Consider the following 17,161-nt stretch of genomic DNA (forward strand, 5'->3'; position numbering starts at 1 on the left):
AAGCAGACATCAGCAATCTGCAATTTTTTGCAACTAATATGTTACCCTTTTTGTAACCATGAATTTTGTAGTTGTGTAGAATTATTGCTTGTGGTAGATATTCTCAATAAATATGAGCTAAGAAAGGGCCTGATTCTGCAGTATCTTCAGTATAAAATCTCATTCTATCTTCACTTTTAATATTCTCAGTTCTTTTTCAGTACAAGGGGTGTTAATATCGATATCTCTCATTTGTAAATCTGTTTGGCAACCAAACATACAGATGACAATATAGCATATGCCAAATATACCCACATGTTAATACTTCTTAAAATTAAGCATTTTGTCTGTTCTCTTCAGTTTCAACACCAGACTAACCCACAAGAGATTGAACTGAAGGTATATCGTTTCTGTGCCTTTAAACATGATCAGAACCTCTTAGGATTTTCTGATAGGTCTTCCTCATGGGCTGACTGCACAAACTGTAGGATTACATAAGTCATAGCCCTTTTGATGGATGCACCAGTTGGTGTTGCATTTTCTCTATCAGTTTGGCTATAATCTTTTTCACTATGAGCAACTTCTTCTGAATTATACTATCAAATGAAGGTGACTTTTGCTATATTTTATTACTTTACATTGTATTTATTGATCTAGACTCCAATTCATACATTTCTTTCAACTTTAATGACAACAGTCCTGTATTTTTTGGGTCTGAGTGAAATGTTCTTACTTCATCTTAAGCAAAGCTTGGGACCCAGCACTCACAGAGCACAGAACACAATGTGGGGGGGGGGGGGGGGGGGGCACAAATCTAGTGGTAGTGCCTTACCAACTGAGCAACCAGAGCTGACATACTATGTATGTCAAGCAGCAATAACTCTTTTGCAGAAGTGTTGTTATATTGTGTAATGTGTGGAGTATCAATCATTACTGTCTGATTGTTGAGACAAAAATTATTATTTGACTTTTGCAAACATAAGCTGTTTTTACTTTGCAGGTGATTTATTTGGAATGTAAACCCCATATGTATCATCAGTAGTCAATATTCAGTTTAATAGTGTTAGAAAAAGATAACTTGAATACTTACTTGATTGGTGAAAGATTATGTCCAGGGCTGATCATTGTAAATAATAGCCTGACAAAATTTTGATGTAACTTCCAATTTATTCTTTACAGATATGTCAGAAATATTCACAAACCTTTTTCAGTCATTGTGGCTGTCTGATATTCAAGATTACTTTGAATAAGGCATGATGTATAGGCCTATTACTAAACAAATCTAATACTACTTTGTCGTTTCTCTATAAGAAAATTGGTGCACTTAAGGCTCTGTATATGCCATGCACATAACATAGAATGTGTATATGTTCCACTAATGCAAATAAAATAGAAAGAAACTTCCACATGGGAAAAATATATTAAAAACAAAGGCACAATGAACAAAACACACAAACACACACACAGAATTACTAGCTTTCGCAACCGGTGGTTGCTTCTTCAGGAAAGAGGGAAGGAGAGGGAATGTTTCTTTGTACTGCATGGCATAATCAGTATTTAAATGAGCATAACAAATCGTTTTTCCCATTAAAAGCGATGTCATAGACAAAAGCAGTAAATGAATGAAGCACATAATAGAAATTAATCATTAAATAATCACTAAAAAATCATCAGCCATCATTATAGCATAAATCTTAGTATAAACCATAAAATATCAAAAGATTAAAAGTTAACTCAGTAAATAAAGCTTACATCAAATTTTCTGATTCACCCTTGCAGAGAAATTCGTGCACATCACTGTTGTTCCTCTTATCACACTTTAATCGCTTAAATCCACTGTGCAATTAAAACAGTGAACTACTTCCACATATTGCTATTATTCTTTCCCTTACTGTAACTGACAAGTCAAAATTACAAATTTACTGATCAGGAGCACCCATTTCACACAAAAGTACATAATGTACCACATTATCACAAGGTTCTTTTGAATCCTTTTAAACTGATTATAAAATTTGTTCTGATACTTTGCCCACCAATACAATTCTTTAAAAAATTTAGACAATTTTTCCCACACAGATTCTTTGCATACAATAGATTATGAATAGCTATCTATACTTAATGTTGAAACGTTGTCTACTTTCGACAATACAGATACAATACGTTCACTTTCCTCTGATGAATATTCATCTTTAAAGACAGTAAAACATTTTGTTGCATAATCAATGTGCTGTACTTCATTCTGCATAACCATCATATGAAATAATTACATAACCACCAGTCTTAGCTACATCATGTATATAAACGTTTTCAACATTGGTAGAGCTCATGCAGGACACAGTGGCCAGAGCGCAGTGACCAATTTTTGTCCAAAGCACTAGGTGAGTTCATTTGTTTGCTCAGAAGGGGAGGTCACATTGTTTGTGCACATTTAGCCAATCAGCCAATTGGTGATGTGCTGCACTGACACATTTGAGCTGCACACCCTTCAGTCTTCCTCAAATGATTTTACAGAAAATATTCAGTAAAAAAAATTACTTTTAGTTATTTCGATATTTCCATTTAAGTGGGGTGATGCACAGAGTTTGAAAAAGTTTATAATGAAAAATAGGGGTCATTATGATTTTGTGGAGTACGAGCAGAATGTTTTTAGACCCATTCTTTTGCTGTTCTTGCAATGGGATAGTGATGTGTTCCAACAGTGTAATGCTCATGTGCATATTGTCCGTAGAACTCGTCATGCTCTGCAAGATCTGTGGCAGCTTCCCTGGCCAACACATTCTCCAGTCTAGTCTCCAGTTGAGTACATTGCAGATATGATGGGACGAGAAGTGACTTGTATGACTCTCCAGCCAACAACTCTTACTGAACAGGACAGTATTTGCCATCTGTGTGATGGAATGAATGCCAGTCAGTGCCTACATTGCTACCCCCGGATGCTACACTAGAGACTAATATGAATGCTTCAGCTTCGGTTTGGTACCTGGTACCTAAGAACCATTTTTGCTAATGTCCTTAAATGTAAACACTGTTGGACCAAGAAGTATTGAGTGACATGGAAACCTGTAGATAGTTGTACAGATTTTTTTTCTGGCAGTGTATTATTGAAAAAAACCAGAAATTACCAGTTACAGGATCAAAAAATATGGGTGTATTGGGTTCTTCATTAAACATATGAATCATTAGTACATTATAGGATGTTTAAAATGATTACATTTCAACAGGATGAGAGCCTGATGGAGGCAGCGCGCAGCCAGAACAACAACTGCGAGGGCGTGGACCCGGCCACGGGGGCGTCGGTCCCTGCCGGCTCCACGGAGCTCGCCTGCTGGCGGCAGCAGCAACAGCAGCAGCCACAAGCGCCGGTCCCATACTCGTCCTCGAATCTTCCCCCAGAAAACTACGTGTGAGCACCCGAAGCTGTCATCACATTTATAGCATACAAACACACTTGTAGATGCAAATAGTGAGACTGCTGCAGTGCCATGATTTCAGAAAGTGCTGTAAGAAAAAAAAAGTACCTGCGATACCTTAGTGATGCAGTGTGGTGCAGATCAGTTGAATGTGTCATGTCTGTGGCTTTCCCTCGGTGCACTGTGGATGTACACTTATCACCAGACATGTGGTGTATCCGTAAGAAATGAAGACTATCAATACAGTGCATTGCTCCTTTAGTAGCTTCTATTTTGGTAAAATAGTTAACAGCCGTAACTCCGTCCTGAACCTAATCTCTTCCTACTGCAGTAACATGGCCAGTGCCGTGGGCTGGAAGGTGCTTGTGATTTGTGAAGGACACCTTTTCCTGGTGCTACACCTATCAGACTTCAACTTTCAGCTTATTTACTCAAGAAGAGAGACTGAACCCATGCCCACAGATCCAGTTTGTGGGCAGCGTACAAATGTCTTGTGTTCTTTACTAAACTGGAATGTGTACAATTTATTTAATTGTGTAGCTCTTTTATCATGAAATGTTCTTAGCTTGTGCCTGGTATCCCCTTGGAGCAGTAGATAGGAACACAGATAGAAATTGTGGGGGGGGGGGGGGGGTCTTCCTTTCCAAATTTCACTATTTAAAGATATCACGCTTTCTTACTTCAGACAGTTATTCAACTGAGACTTCCTCATCCTTCCATGTATTACCCAGTGAAGGTTGGGGTGGGTAGGCAGTGGAGGACAGTATACAGAGGAATCAATCAGTTAAATTCTATCTCCAGTGATATTTTTGCATCCACAAATCATGAATCACTGAACCCAAAGAACCAAAAAGAAGTAAAGAGGAAGAGAGAAGAAAAATGTTTGTTGAATGCACAGTTCAGAAATTAGAAGTAGTTGTGAGAGGTGTCAATCTAAAAGTAGAGACATGTTTATTCAAGATAATGAAAGAGAAATTAATTTACAACATATTTTGGTATCTTAGCTATTTGTCTCTGTACACCTATTCAAATTTAAACATCCATTGTAGTGCTACACAAGCTTTCTGCACACTCAGTTGCTGTTAAATTGCTGAATGTCTCATTAGCATCCTCTTTCAATTTACTGTTATTTCCATAGTGCTTTTCGCAAAAAAAGAATCCTTTAGTTTCAGGGAAGCATGGTAATCACTTGGGGCCAAGTCTGGCCTATAAGGAGAATGTCCAAAAACTTCGCACTCTGCCTACATAACTGTAGGTTAGTCAGATGGTCCTTCGTTAAAAGTATTCGTTCATCCAGCATTAAACAAGTTCCACCATTTTTGATCTGAAGGTTTATTCATAACATTCCCAAGAAGTCCAGTTATCTGTGCATACATTTTGATGAGGGCAGAATTTTTTTTTTTTGCATTCAGAAACCATATTACACTATCAGCCTCACACTTGGTGGGACAGTTACTTTTGTCACACATTTTAGAATCGGACAACTAAACAGTAAACGATTGTGCCCACTTTTTCTTAGCGTCATACTGGAGCCAATGATTATGAAGGTCTCGGACATTATGGAGGGGTGGTGGGAGAGTTTCACAGAGTGACTCTTGTATTTGGGAAATTCCATCCCTGTGTCATTTTCACTTGAAGTGTAACACGGTCTTGAAGGAATTGAGATTTGGAGATTTTGTTCAGTCACTTAACTTAATGAACAAAGCCCCTCTACAAGCACTAGGAACCCATAACAGATACTGCAAAACACTCTGTATAAGAATAACTAAGGGAAAAGTGCGTCATCTCAGAAAATAAAACGCATATGATACATCTAGTGGGACAGTTATGTAAACAGAATGGTTATTTCTCTTTATTATTGTTGCAGTGACAATTGTCATGCCCATTTCACTCTCTGGTCTTTCATTTGTCTTTGCCTAATTAGTTAGTGACATTCAGTTATTCAGTCCTGCTATTTTTCTGAAGGTCTGGAAAAAGTTTAAGAGGGGCACCATGCCACAGCATAAACATATGTTAAGAACCAGTTGTTAATTTTATAGCACACAGTTTCTAGTGTGTTATGTCCTCAAGGAGGCAGCTCAGAAGTCTTTGTGCCCTTGTACATACATTAAAAAACTATAGGTTTGTTATGAGAAAGCACGAAGTGCCTGTATAGTGCAGTTGCTTGTATGTTTGCAGAGTAGCAGTCTCCCAATAAAACAGTATGTCTTAGTAGCAAAAGTCTGCAAGGGTTCAGTTTTCCTTGTGCAAACACATCTGATGGAATTGGAAATGTAAGAGTAACTTTTCATAAAATTGTTATTATTTTTAAAAATAAATTTTTGTACAGACTTAACTCTGCACAGTAAATCGCACAGCAGTTGTATGTATCAACTAAAATTAAAATCATATTAATATTGAAATATATGTGAGTGCATTAAAATGTCAAATGAAAATAACAAAAAAATATAAACCATACATAATGATGCTCTTGGTTGCATAAATGAGCAGTCACACTGTATTTACACTTTCTTAGGGAAGTAACACAGAAGTATTGAAAGGTCTTCAAGCTCAAGTTTCAAATCTTTATTCACTTCTAAGGTAACTAAATGTGCTGTGAGATATCTATTTTAACTGTATATATCTAGAACAGTATTAGTCCTTGTAATGATAACACACCTGTCAGTTGACATGGTCCTTCATTGCTTACTAGTGAGACTGCATACCTGAAACTTACAAAAGAATATGGTTGTGAGGGTGTGGAATATTTTATATTATTGATAGAAAAATAAATCAAACTGAAATAACTAAGACTGTATTTTTAAACATTTTTATATCAAAAGAATGAATGTACTTTTGTATATATTGTAAACCTACATGAAAGTATTTCTTACTATTAAACTATTACTTATTCCTATTTAATGGATGACCATCCAGGAAACACTTTACAATGTTTGAATGTGGACCAAAAATTCCACACATCACATTACTTCCCTTTTCCTTCAAATAAAAGAGTGAAAAGTAACTATTTCTGTATGTATCTCATAATAAATGCTACCAAGATTAATGTAATATTTTTTCATCAAATTTGAAACAGAAGTTATACAGATTTTTATACATTAAATTTCCTTTCTCATAGATCCAAGGCAATGACCTATTTAATATGTGAAATGTGGACAACTAACTTTGTACACATCAGATTTTTAGTGAGCAGGCATTAAAGGCTCATGTAAAGTCGATTTTTTTCAGTCGTGGCTTTATCTCATGTGTACACTGTGATTCTCTGAAGTCTATGTGTAATACAGAAACAAATGTATTCATTCCTGATGTGTGTGTTCTTGCCAGTATAAATTCAGTACATTGCACAATCTTGCCAATGCAACAAGACTTAAGTAAGTTGCAGTGTCAGTTTTTGTATTGATGTAATTTATGTATTATATTATTTGTATAACACCTAAATGAGTGATTGTTAATATTTTTGCTCTATTTATAAAATATATTAGCTAGTTTTATAAAAAATAAAATATATTGTTTTTCTTTTTTCCCAGCCATTTCTTTTATTTTTCCAAAATAAATGGATGTGCTAGATTAGATTAGATTAGATTTACTTTCATTCCAATTGATCTGTAGCGAGCAGGTCCTCCAGGATGTAGAACATGTCAGAAAAACAATAATACATGACAAATATTTACAACTGAAACAAATAAGCTAATGTACCTTCCACAGGTCCCAAGTGGAATGATTATCATTTTTTTAATAAACACTGTATGAAAGAATCATTTTACAAACACTAATGCACTGAATTTAAAATAAAAAAAGTTTTTATTTATTTATAAGATAATAAACATGTAACAGAACTACTACAATACTTATTTACAATGAACACATTACTGCACTAAAATGGTGCAGAAGTAAGATTGTGCTTACACACACACACACACACACACACACACACACACACACACACGCTTATTATGGTGCAGAAGGTAAGATTGTGCTTACACACACACACACACACACACACACACACACACACTTATTTACAATGAACACATTACTGAACAGTTCTACTGAGAAATTCATCAATGGAGTAGAAGGAGTTGGCCACCAATAAATCCTTTAGTCTTCTCTTAAACTGAATTTTATTGGTTGTTAAGCTTTTTATGGCTGCTGACAAGTTATTGAAAATGCGTTTTCCTGAATAATGTACACCTTTTTGCACAAGAGTAAGTGACTTTAATCCTTGTGAAGATTATTCTTATTTCTATTATTGATTCCATGAACTGAGCTCATGGTTTGAAAAAGTGACATATTTTTAATGTCAAATTTCATTAAAGATTAAATATATTGGGAAGCAGTAGTTAGTATCCCTAATTCCCTAAACAGGATTCTGCAGGATGTTCTTGAGTTCACACCACATATAACTCTTACTGCACGTTTTTGTGTCTGGAAAACTTTAGCTTGACTTGACAAATTACCCCAAAATATAATCCCATATGAAATTATGGAATGAAAGTAAGCATAGTATACCAGCTTTTTCATTTTTATATCCCCTATGTCTGACACAATTCGCATTGCAAATAGAGATTTGTTAGGACACTTCAGCAGGCATATACTCGTGGGACACCCTTCCAAGTTCTGAACTGCATGTAGTGTGTTTTTTCAAAGTTTAGTGACTAAGAACTAGCTACAAACCAGTGATTAATGTCCACAAATATTTTATTAGCTGATCTTTCTAAGACTACACTCGATTTGCTATTTATTGCAATGTTTGCATCATCGACAAACAAAATGAACTTGGCATCTGGTAATGTTACTGATGAAAGGTCATTGACATACACAAGAAAAGGTAAGGGCCCTAAAATGGAAATTTGTGGGACCCCACATGTAATTAGTTCTCAGTTGGAAGATGCCTGATAGCTTAATACATGTCTCTTTCCAAATAACACCCTCTGTTTCCTGTCAGAGATATAAGATTTGAACCAATTTGCAGCATTTCCTGTTACACCATAATATTCTGATTTACATAAAAGGATATTGTGATTTACACAGTCAAATGCCTTTGACAGATCACAAAATATACCAGTTGCCTGCAATTTTTTGTCTAATGAATTAAGCACATTTTCACTGTAAGTGTAGATAGCCTTTTCAATATCATAACCCTTTAGAAATCCAAACTGCGACTTTGATAGTATATTATTTGAGGTAAGATGATTATAAAGCCAATTGTACATTACTTTTTCTAAAATTTTTGAGAATGCTGGCAAAAGTGAAATTGGATGGAAATTTGACATTACTTCAGCATATTCCACTGATAAATGACTGGTTACACTGATAGCTTACTATGTTACTTAACTGAGGATCACATTCTTTAATTAACTTTGTTGATATTTCATCATACCCACTAGATGTTTTTGATTTTAAAGATTTTATGATGGACATTATTTCTGCTGGGACAGTGAGTGTCAAATTCATATTATGAAAGTTACTCGAAATGTCTGGTCTGAGGTTTCCCATAGCATCTACAGAACCTGACAACCCCATCTTTTCAGTAACAGTTATAAAATGTTTGTTAAAAAATGAGGAAACTTTCAATGGAAACTACTACACATCTAGCTTCTTTGTGATCTTTAATTCCAGTTTTGTTTGACATTCCAGCAGAAGTACTGTTAGCCTTGGGAGAGACAACCATGACAAAACAATCCCATCTGGTGTGCAAGATGCATGAGACAGGTGAAATACCCTCAAACTTCAAGAAGAATGTAATAATTCCAGTTCTAAGGAAAGCAGGTGCTGACAGGTGTGAATATTAATTACAGAAGAATGGAAAAAGCTGGTAGATGCTGACTTCAGGGAATATCAGTTTGGGAGATATAGGAACACTTGAGGCTATGCTGACCCTAAGCTTTATCTTAGAAGATAGGTTAAGGAAAGGCAAACCTACATTTATAGCATTTTTAGACTTACAGAAGACTATCAACAATGTTGACTGGAATACTCTCTTTTAAATTCTGCAAACACCAACGGAAACCAAAAAAATATTTGGTATAGGAATTACTGTTCAGGGAGAAGAAATAAAAACTTTGAGATTTGCTGATGACGTTGTAATTCTGTCAGAGACAGGAAGGGACTTGGAAGAGCAGTTGAATGGAATGGACAGTATCTTGAAACGAGGATATTAGATGAACATCAACGAAAGCAAAACCAAGATAATGGAATGTAGTTGAATTAAATCAGATGACAGTGAGGGAATTAGATTAGGAATTGAGACAAAGTATTAGACTAGTTTTGCTATTTGGACAGCAGAGTAACTGATGATGGCCAAGGTAGAGAGAATAGAAAATGTAGGCTGTAAATGGCAAGAAAAGGGTTTCTGAAGAAGAAGAATTTGTGACACTGAATATAGGTTTAAGTGTTAGGAAGTCTTTTCTAGAGGTATTTGTGTTGTGCATAGCCTTGTGTGGAAATGAAATATGGACAGTAAACACTTTAGACAAGAGGAGAATAGAAGCATTTGAAATGTGGTGCTGATGACAAACGCTGAAGATTGGTTGGGTAGATCATGTAACTAATGTGGAGGTTCTGAATAGAAATGGGGAGGAAAAGAAATTTGTGGTACAACTTGACTAAAAGTAATGCTCGGTTGATAGGACACTTTCTGAGATGGCTAGCCATCTCAAATTTAGTCTTGGAGAGAAGTGTGGGTGTAAAAAATCGTAGAGAGAGACCAAGAGATGAATATAGTAAGCAAATTCAGAGGTATGTAGGTTGCAGTAGTTGCCCAGAGACGAAGAGGCTTGCACAGCACAGAGTAGAGTAGAATAATGGAGAGTTGTGCCAATACAGTCTTCAGATTGAAGCAATTTTCTTTCTATAAAAATGCACAACTCAAGGGGGGGAGGGGGGGGGGGGGAGGAATTGTGGCTCTGTGAAACTGCTTTCAGGTAATATATGTCAAAGGTCAAAACCAAGGACTAATACAGATAATAAATATACAAACATGAGAGATTCATAGGTATTCTGTTATGCGTTTCACCATAATATTTCCTCTGCAACTAACGATGGAGGTATGAAACTGTACAAAGCTATATATAAGTTAACAGTGCTAAATGCAAGCAGTGATGCATTAAAAGAACTAAATGCAAACAAAAGATTTAAGTTTATGTACTCATATTCTGAAATATAAGTCTACCATAGGAAAATCCTTTGTTAAATTAATTTGTTTGGATCCTGTAACGTATACCCCCAGATTATGATGAAAGTCTTTTGATTGAGCTACCCTGTTTGCATGTGTTATGATATTATGAAGAACTTTGGGATACACACAATAGATGTTACCATAATCGGCAAACTACAGTTTAATGGCATTGAACCCTTCCTTAAACTACCCCCCCCCCCTCCCCCCTCCCCCTCCCCCCCCCTGTAATGAAGAACAATAAACCCAGAGTCATGGAACATCCAGTGTGGAACTCTTCCAGGTTTTCAAGTTCATCTAGTCATGACATAAATCAATGATCTACAAAATATGTGAATGGGTATTTTTGAAACTGCTTTGTTTACTGGTGATGCAATTATGCTAGTTAAAAGCCTAGGTCGATTGTTGCTGAAGTCATCTGGAGAAGAATTATTAAAGCTCTGCAGTAACTCCATGAGACACCCATTCATAATCTTGTTAACTGTCATGATGAAACAAGAACACAATGGTTACTGATGTCTGAAGACATGACTTTTTGTAGCTGTTACACATTTCTGGCACAGTGCTATCAAACTGGCTGTCTACATCCATGGGGATGATGAATTGATCAACAGGGACAAAGGGCATAGTCCTAAAAATGCATGGAGTCTGGTGGTGGATAGATTAAAATAAAAGTTACAGAGGACACAACAACAAAAGAATCCATTAACTATTCAGTTTTTTTACCATCTTTCTGCAAACTGCATTGATATTTGTAATGCACAAGAGCCTCAAAATTTGTGATCTCAAGAAAACTTTAAATAGCAAGTTTATAATTGTTTGACAGCAGAACAGCTTAACTGTATTCTTACATAAACATGAATCATCCAGTTTCAAGCAAGTAACAATAAGCTTGAAAGTTCCACTCATAGATACCAATTAAGTATCTAAACCCGTTGGTGCCCAGTGGAAAGTATACCGTGGTAAGATAATTAATAAACTTAGGTATGGCTTACAAACTTCCAGCATGCTGGAGTAGCTTGCGCCAGCAACTTCTGTTAATCAGTAGCACAGAAAACCAATCCAGGTTGCGAATTTTTCCTGTTTATTTATTCAGTGGCTAGGTTTGGGCTGAGACCCATTTTCCAATCATCATAACAAAGTTGAGAATGACATTTCTGAAGGCATCAAAAATGTGCAATGAACATTTACTGTGCATACAGATAACTCTGATATCTGTACACACTTTAAATGTTCATTGCATGTTATTGGTATCTTCAGAAATGCTTCTTAGGTGTGGCTTGTTTATCTATTGAAAATATCTTTCACTGTACTGACTAAAAAAAGGAAATAAAGTTGGCTGTTTAATATTTATTCTGGACAAATAGAGTAAAGTATAAAGTGAATAATGGGAAAGCTGAGTGTCTGATCTTCCTGCATCAGTAATGACTTTCCCATTTCATTTCACATTATCTCATTTTACAGTAATTGTTTGACAACAAACTTTTCAGGGGCATCCCTCATAATCAAGGGCTCATACAAGCATTCATACAGTCATGGCTGGCTGTCAATGTAACATCATATAGAGACACACCATTGGTGGGTATATAAATGATCCGAGTTGCAGTCCTCTGTGAAAGGTCGAACGGGCACCAGAGTGCCGTAGTGTTTGTGTTTAGTGTTAGTACCAGGCTTGGTAGGGTATGTGAGAGGGGTGAACAGCATCAGATGTTGAGTATTTACTATGAAGGGCATGCAGATGCCACATACCATTGTAGCACTTGACAGAGGTTAAAAGGGATCTCATTGTGGTCTCCATTTGGTCGACTGATCAAATCGTGCAATATTAGAGTTTTTTGGGGCATCTGGTCATGATTGTGATCCCATGTTCAACAGCATTCGAATGTGAGGATAGGCATATTCATTGTTAAGATTCTGGTCAACCGCATCTGACCCCACAAGGGAGGATAGCCATATTGTTCACCAAGCACATCATAACCCCCTCACATTTGTGCCTCCCGCCTGAGAACAAGTAACAGACATTCTGTGTCATCGTGCACCATTGGTCAGAGGCTAGCAGCCGTTGGATTAGGGTATTACTGTCCTGTGCATAGTCTACTGCTAACACTATAACAAAACAGGTGCATCTGGAGTGGTGCCGTGGTGGGGAATCATGGACTGCATATGAGTGGTTCTGCAGTGTCCTCAGTGATGTATAGTGTGGCAAACTGGCAAGAGGTCCCATTCTTCCAACATATTGGAAAGGCAGACAGTGGTGTTACTCCTGATGTCAGGCATACTTAAGGTCAAGGCTGGTAGTGATTGAGGGAAGTCTGATGGCACAATGGTGCGTCAGAGACATGCTGCATACTTATGTGTTACTTCTCATGGTGACGGTGTTGCGATGCTATTTTTCAAGAGGACAATGCTTTTCCACACATGGCATGTGTGTCTATGAATGTGTGATGTTGAGGTTTCAGCTGATCATGGTGCATTCCATGTACTCACTGTATGTGTTCTGTCTTTTAGGCTCAAGGTGATCCTTTTTAAGCATGGGCATGGCTGTCCTCATGATGGGAACATTGCCTCCTCATCCTCTCCACCCCCACATACAGTCATACAGCACTTCTTCAATCACACAGTGACTTTATTTTTGCGATATAGTGCTCAAAAGTATGTTTTAAGTTGAAACTAACTGCGGACAACTTTTATAATTACAACCAGAGAATTTTTGCATTAGATTGACCTTATACCATGGATCCCATGAGGAATGATCTCTAGGACATGAAAAGCAAAACTGTACATTTAATTTAACTTATGTGCAATTTAGTGAAATCACTATACATTTCTGTCTTCCAATTTTATTCTAATTATAGCCATATATCACATAATTATTATCTGTGGTAACATCTTAGCAGAAACTATAAATGATTTATGTCAGACCATCTACATAGGTCAGATGTTAGTAATAGATTGCAATGCTCAATGTAAATAAGGAAAAAAAAAATACGGGGTACAGCTACTAACACTGGCTTACTTAGGCAAACCTTAGGACAGAAAACATGGGAGGCTAAAGTAGTGGACAATAAGTGGGAAAATTTCAGAATACTTCACCTGGAGACGTAGACAGTAAGTTAAACTTCATTTAAGGGAAGTTTCAAAAAGTCTTATGTGAAATGGGTAACATTAGAGGAGAAAACTGAACAGCTTAAAAGGAAAATGGAAGAAGTGTGTAGATTACATAGAAATTAAGAAACTAAAAACTCATAATATAAACTTTCAGAAACATCATAACGTGAAATCCTGCTGGACTATAATTAATGGATTGGGAGATATTTGATCTAGAAATAAAATGAATGACATAGAAACAGCTGTTTGGAATAAACATATAGGTTATCGAGTCCTACTCAGTAATCTTGTGAATGACTATGCATGTTGTGGAGAGCGACATTTGTTCAACAAACATTGTATTACCAAATCATCAACTGCAGAACAGACTGCAATAGTGTGAGATTCCTGAGGCAGATGTAATGGATGTTCTTCATCTGATAAATAGTGCACTGAAGTACTTAATTTTTTTTAACCTTATAGTGATTTCAGGTGACTGTAGATGATGTGCCTCATAGTGAACCAGCAGGAAAGGATAACTGATACGCCAGTTTCAAAGAAATGTGTTTCAGATAAATGACATGCAAAGAATAGAACATCATATTTTAGCTGAACATTTCCATCAGTGATAATAAAATAGTCAGATTCTGGGGTTTTCACACTGAGAAAATGTTCACCACACAACAAAATTATATGCCAGTCTATTTTATGGGATTTGTCTATTATACAAGCTAAGAAGCCAAGTACCTAAAGCCCTCTTAGTGTAAATAAATTGCTTCCCCTCCCCTCCACCCCCTTCCACCCACCCTATCCACACCTGTCTTACAGATAAATAATTCCACTTAAAAAGGCCTTTAGATGTGTTTCATTACTTGCTCCAAATGATTCAAGAGGCTATTACAGTCTACAGTTTAAATGCAGTCTAAATAAGTATGACATTAGCTAGGATCTCAGCACGGATCTATGGAACGAAAAACTAATCTAGTCTAATCTAGGTCAGTTAATGACTAGAACCCAAAATGAATACATGCAGCAACCCTCTTTAGATGAAAGTATGCTAGAAGAAAAAATAAATTCTGTGTTGTGCTGAATGCACGGATGAGCAAGACTGCCAATACCAGAACTGGTATGTCAAATTTCATCAGTTCAAACCAAATCAAGGATTATATACCATTTCTTTCAAATACCAGTTTACACATGCTTTCTCAGCATTGCATTCCAAGAATCAAAAACTTAGATATCTGTGGGTATAGTTTGAAAGATAGTTCACATACATGCGTCTTGAGAGTCATTGATAGTTATGATAGTTTCAGTGAATTGTAGCTGGCATTCTCAAACAAATTTTGGTCTGTCAAAAAAAATGGGCAGTCAAGTGAAAGTTGTTGACACCACCTCTACTATATGGCCTCAGTAATGGTACTATTTGTGAGTTTTTGCAGAGGCATTGGGACAATAACATGTATCAAGATGAATCTGTCAAAGATGTGGAACTCTTAGAGATTCTTATATAGTGATTACCATTGCATATCCATGAGAAATAAGCTCTCACAAGATACAAATATATTGACAATGTATTGTATGTAAATTGAACTGAAGCTCTTGACACTGAAAAATGGTAGTGTAAGAGCAACCATTCGAACATGAGAAATATAGACAATGAAGCATCACAAAATGAGTACTGTAATGAACGGAACATTGGAGCACTGAATTGATCAAATGGTTGTAATGAACCATGAAGATATAATGACTGCAGACGACCATTTCGTAGACAACAGGAGTATCATTGTGAATTCCAGATGTACAATGATTGAAAAACTTATCACAACAAAAGAGAAGAAATGATCATTTGGATCCACTTTAGGATTTGCAGGGAAACTGAATTTAGTTTCAGGTGCGATCCACTCTGAAACGGAATATACAGACATGGGGTCACCTATAATAATACAAACAATGCATATAGATGACAGATGTGATATTATGAAGGACATATTAAGGAAATATCAGCAATATACTAAAGAAGCCATCCAACCAATTGTTACAGGAAAGGGGGGGGGGGGGGGATGTTGACATCTTATTGGATTCTGGCTCGGAGGATAGTGCAATAACTGTGAAATTATTCTGAGAACTTAATTATCACATAAACATGCCCATTTTTCTAGTAAACTGACTTAGAATTATAACCACAGATGGTGACCGAAGCAAAGCAATCGGAGAGCAAGTTTTGTTACAATATCGAATTTTGGGAGAAGATTTTTAGCAGCCAGTTTTTATTTTTCAGTTTTTGAAAGATGGAATATCTTCGGTACAGACTGGATGACAGAAAGATGTTACCAATTAGATTTTGTAGGAGAATATACTTATGCCGAAAATTAGGAAGAATGGGTGAAGATTTACTTTAAAGGAATTGTAGATTAAGATTGTGAAGGCACTGCAGATGTGAACCTTCCTTTTGCTAACATGAAATGAAAAGTGGGAGTTGTGACTCTGCACTTTTGGGGTAACACAGTGATCTGAATATGTAAGATGTCACAAGTGATGCTGCTGCAAATATTCGAGGAAAACTAAATAAATTAACAGAACTTGCCAAGTACCAGAGGGACGAGTTTAGAGAGCTATTGCAGTATTACCAAGGCGTATTTCCACTTCAGCCCCTATAGCTTCATGAAGTTACAATAGGTGGCAGCACAATGCATAGCCTTCAAAGTGGTGTCTGTAACGGAGATGCATTACAAGCAGAGAGCTTCTAATGAAGCAGGCTGGGATATTTTTACTTCCCCTCTTGTTTTGCCATCTGCCTCCTTAAAATTCATTTTTTCATGTCTAACTAATTACCATTAACATATATGAGTATAATCTGCATTTTCATAAAAGACTTGGTCCTCAGTTTTAAAGAATATAATTTTGTGTTTAGATTTATCTATGTAATTGATTTTCTAATTTCTATCGACTATTCCTAGTTAATATCTTTTGTTATAAGGTGAAATCAGTAATTATTTCGAACTTAAATTCTATTGTCAACTTATAAACAAATATAAATTCTGTACTAATTATAAATATTTGAAGGAACAACAGATAGTATTCTTAAAGGATCTATTTGGCTTTATTCAAAAACATGCTAGCAAAGCCAGACCTTAATTAATTCCAAAGTAATTACCAGGTTTGTCAAAAGTATTGTTTGTATAACTATATCTGTTAATTTCATCATTTTAACAAATAATTCAGCCTAACTCTTGTATGGAAGAAACTGTTAAAAAGATGGAATTTTTTCATGTAGTTATTTAATTGAATGAGGTATGTTTTAATTGTAATATATATAAATTAAACATTGAACAAAATGTAGTTTAAGTGCCTATTATTGTGATGATATATAAGGGCCTGATTTTTGGTCCTGAGACAGACAGTCCATGGACGAGTTGCAGACTAGAAACTGTGTTGGTTAGAACAACACCAGTGCATCACCTTAACTGTGAAATAAGTGTAATACGATTAGGTCATGACTTAATACAATGGC

The 17,161-nt window shown here is 36.1% G+C and overlaps 1 protein-coding gene across 4 annotated transcripts in view; it reads left to right on the forward strand.

The window, feature by feature from the left end:
* LOC126291818 (interference hedgehog) overlaps positions 1 to 6,896 on the forward strand; it is a 505,061-nt gene extending 498,165 nt beyond the window's left edge. For all 4 annotated transcript variants that reach the window (XM_049985520.1, XM_049985517.1, XM_049985519.1 and 1 more), the window contains one exon: positions 3,201 to 6,896. In XM_049985520.1, the coding sequence (XP_049841477.1) occupies positions 3,201 to 3,205 (5 nt within the window). In that variant the 3' untranslated portion in view covers positions 3,206 to 6,896. The remainder of the gene's footprint in view (positions 1 to 3,200) is intronic.
* The last annotated feature ends 10,265 nt before the right edge of the window (positions 6,897 to 17,161 follow it).

The sequence above is a fragment of the Schistocerca gregaria genome, chromosome 9, assembly GCF_023897955.1.
Source record: "Schistocerca gregaria isolate iqSchGreg1 chromosome 9, iqSchGreg1.2, whole genome shotgun sequence".
In the NCBI taxonomy this organism is placed as follows: Eukaryota; Metazoa; Arthropoda; class Insecta; order Orthoptera; family Acrididae; genus Schistocerca; species Schistocerca gregaria.